The sequence below is a fragment of the Stylophora pistillata genome, chromosome 11, assembly GCF_964205215.1.
Source record: "Stylophora pistillata chromosome 11, jaStyPist1.2, whole genome shotgun sequence".
Classification (NCBI taxonomy): domain Eukaryota; kingdom Metazoa; phylum Cnidaria; class Anthozoa; order Scleractinia; family Pocilloporidae; genus Stylophora; species Stylophora pistillata.
In genome coordinates this window covers 12843301-12845800 of record NC_142529.1, presented here as the reverse complement: position 1 = coordinate 12845800, position 2500 = coordinate 12843301, and the positions used below count along the sequence as shown (strand labels likewise).

The following is a 2500-nucleotide window of genomic DNA, read 5'->3' as shown; positions in this document are numbered from 1 at the left end:
TAGATGTATATTTACACTAGCCAAACAGATTGTAAGGATAATTTGTAATTGTATTATAAGCATGGATGCACATGTAGCTGACTATGTATAACACATAATGACATACAAGTTGTGGTTGTTAACCAGGTCTGCCTCAGCCCAGGCTGTCACCAGTATTTGAGGGGTTAAATGTGCAGAATGGCTTCTATACGTCCAAAGACTTCCTACCAGTAGTTTCCAAGGGAAGCAAGGCTGGTAAATGGATTTCATGTCTTGAATTATTTAATTAAGTGTACTCCAGGAAGAACTAAGCTCAGAATTTCACACTCCTCGTTAAATAGAAATTCTCCCTAGTTAACGGTTACTTTGCCCTGCTTCCTTGTGTAATCAATCTTCGTTAGTCTGTGAGCTGGTAATTTTCCTCCTTTTTTAATTTAGTATATCAAATAATAAAGGTTCGCTGCAAGAACAAGTAGTAAGTCAGTGCTTTCAATAAGATTTGAAATAGGTGGCTACCTCGGTACAACATCCGCCGGAGAGCGACTTGATTGCGACTTAGCGTGGCGACTGCGACTTGAGCGCGGTGAAATATACCCAGCGACTCGCAACAGAATAGCCGCCGGAGCTCCGGCGGGTGCCAGGTCTTATTGAAAGCACTGGTAAGTTCATGTAGAACAGCAGGAAAATGAAATGACTTTGGATTCCTCCCCATGTCATCACCATATCATTCAAAAGCTACTTCAACAATTGAGATTGTTGACATTGTTATGATTATACCCTTGCCTCCCTACCCCTACTGTTATGATTATACCCTTGCCTCCCTACCCCAACTGTTATGATTATACCCTTGCCTCCCTCCCCCTACTGTAATGATTATACCCTTGCCTCCCTCCCCCTACTGTTATGATTATACCCTTGCCTCCCTCCCCCTACTGTTATGATTATACCCTTGCCTCCCTACCCCTGCTGTTATGATTATACCCTTGCCTCCCTCTCCCTACTGTTATGATTATACCCTTGCCTCCCTCCCCCTACTGTTATGATTATACCCTTGCCTCCCTCCCCCTACTGTTATGATTATACCCTTGTCTCCCTCCCCTACTGTTATGGTTATACCCTTGCCTCCCTCCCCCTACTGTTATGATTATACCTTTGCCTCCCTACCCCTACTGTTATGATTATACCCTTGCCTTCCTCCCCCTACTGTTTTTATCATACCCATGCCTCCCTACCCCTACTGTTATGATTATACCCTTGCCTCCCTCCCCCTACTGTTATGATTATACCCTTGCCTCCCTACCCCTACTGTTATGATTATACCCTTGCCTCCCTCCCTCTACTGTTATGATTATACCCTTGCCTCCCTCCCCCTACTGTTATGATTATACCCTTGCCTCCCTCCCCCTACTGTTATGATTATACCCTTGCCTCCCTCCCCCTACTGTTATGATTATACCCTTGCCTCCCTCCCCCTACTGTTATGATTATAGCTTTGCCTCCCTACCCCTACTGTTATGATTATACCCTTGCCTCCCTCTCCCTACTGTTATGATTATACCCTTGCCTCCCTCCCCCTACTGTTATGATTATACTCTTGCCTCCCTCCCCCTACTGTTATGATTATAGCTTTGCCTCCCTACCCCTACTGTTATGATTATACCCTTGCCTCCCTCTCCCTACTGTTATGATTATATCCTTGCCTCCCTCCCCCCTACTGTTATGATTATACCCTTGCCTCCGTCCCTCTACTGTTATGATTATACCCTTGCCTCTGTCCCCCTACTGTTATGATTATACCCTTGCCTCCCTCCCCCTACTGTTATGATTATACCCTTGCCTCCCTCCCCCTACTGTTATGATTATACCCTTGCCTCCCTCCCCCTACTGTTATGATTATACCCTTGCCTCCCTACCCCTACTGTTATGATTATACCCTTGCCTCTGTCCCCCTACTGTTATGATTATACCCTTGCCTCTGTCCCCCTACTGTTATGATTATACCCTTGCCTCCCTCCCCCTACTGTTATGATTATACCCTTGCCTCCCTCCCCCTACTGTTATGATTATACCCTTGCCTCCCTACCCCTACTGTTATGATTATACCCTTGCCTCTGTCCCCCTACTGTTATGATTATACCCTTGCCTCTGTCCCCCTACTGTTATGATTATACCCTTGCCTCCCTCCCCCTACTGTTATGATTATACCCTTGCCTCTGTCCCCCTACTGTTATGATTATACCCTTGCCTCCCTCCCCCTACTGTTATGATTATACCCTTGCCTCTGTCCCCCTACTGTTATGATTATACCCTTGCCTCCCTCCCCCTACTGTTATGATTATACCCTTGCCTCCCTCTCCCTACTGTTATGATTATACCCTTGCCTCTGTCCCCCTACTGTTATGATTATACCCTTGCCTCCCTCCCCCTACTGTTATGATTATACCCTTGCCTCCCTCCCTCTACTGTTATGATTATACCCTTGCCTCCCTCCCCCCACTGTTATGATTATACCCTTGCCTCC

The 2500-nt window shown here is 46.2% G+C and overlaps 1 protein-coding gene across 1 annotated transcript in view; it reads left to right on the top strand.

The window, feature by feature from the left end:
- The window catches only part of LOC111320636 (dihydropyrimidine dehydrogenase [NADP(+)]), a 30588-nt gene that overhangs the window by 13771 nt on the left and 14317 nt on the right, over positions 1 to 2500 (top strand). Inside the window, exon 10 of the mRNA XM_022923285.2 lies at positions 127 to 234. Coding sequence (XP_022779020.2) covers positions 127 to 234 — 108 coding nt within the window. The remainder of the gene's footprint in view (positions 1 to 126; positions 235 to 2500) is intronic.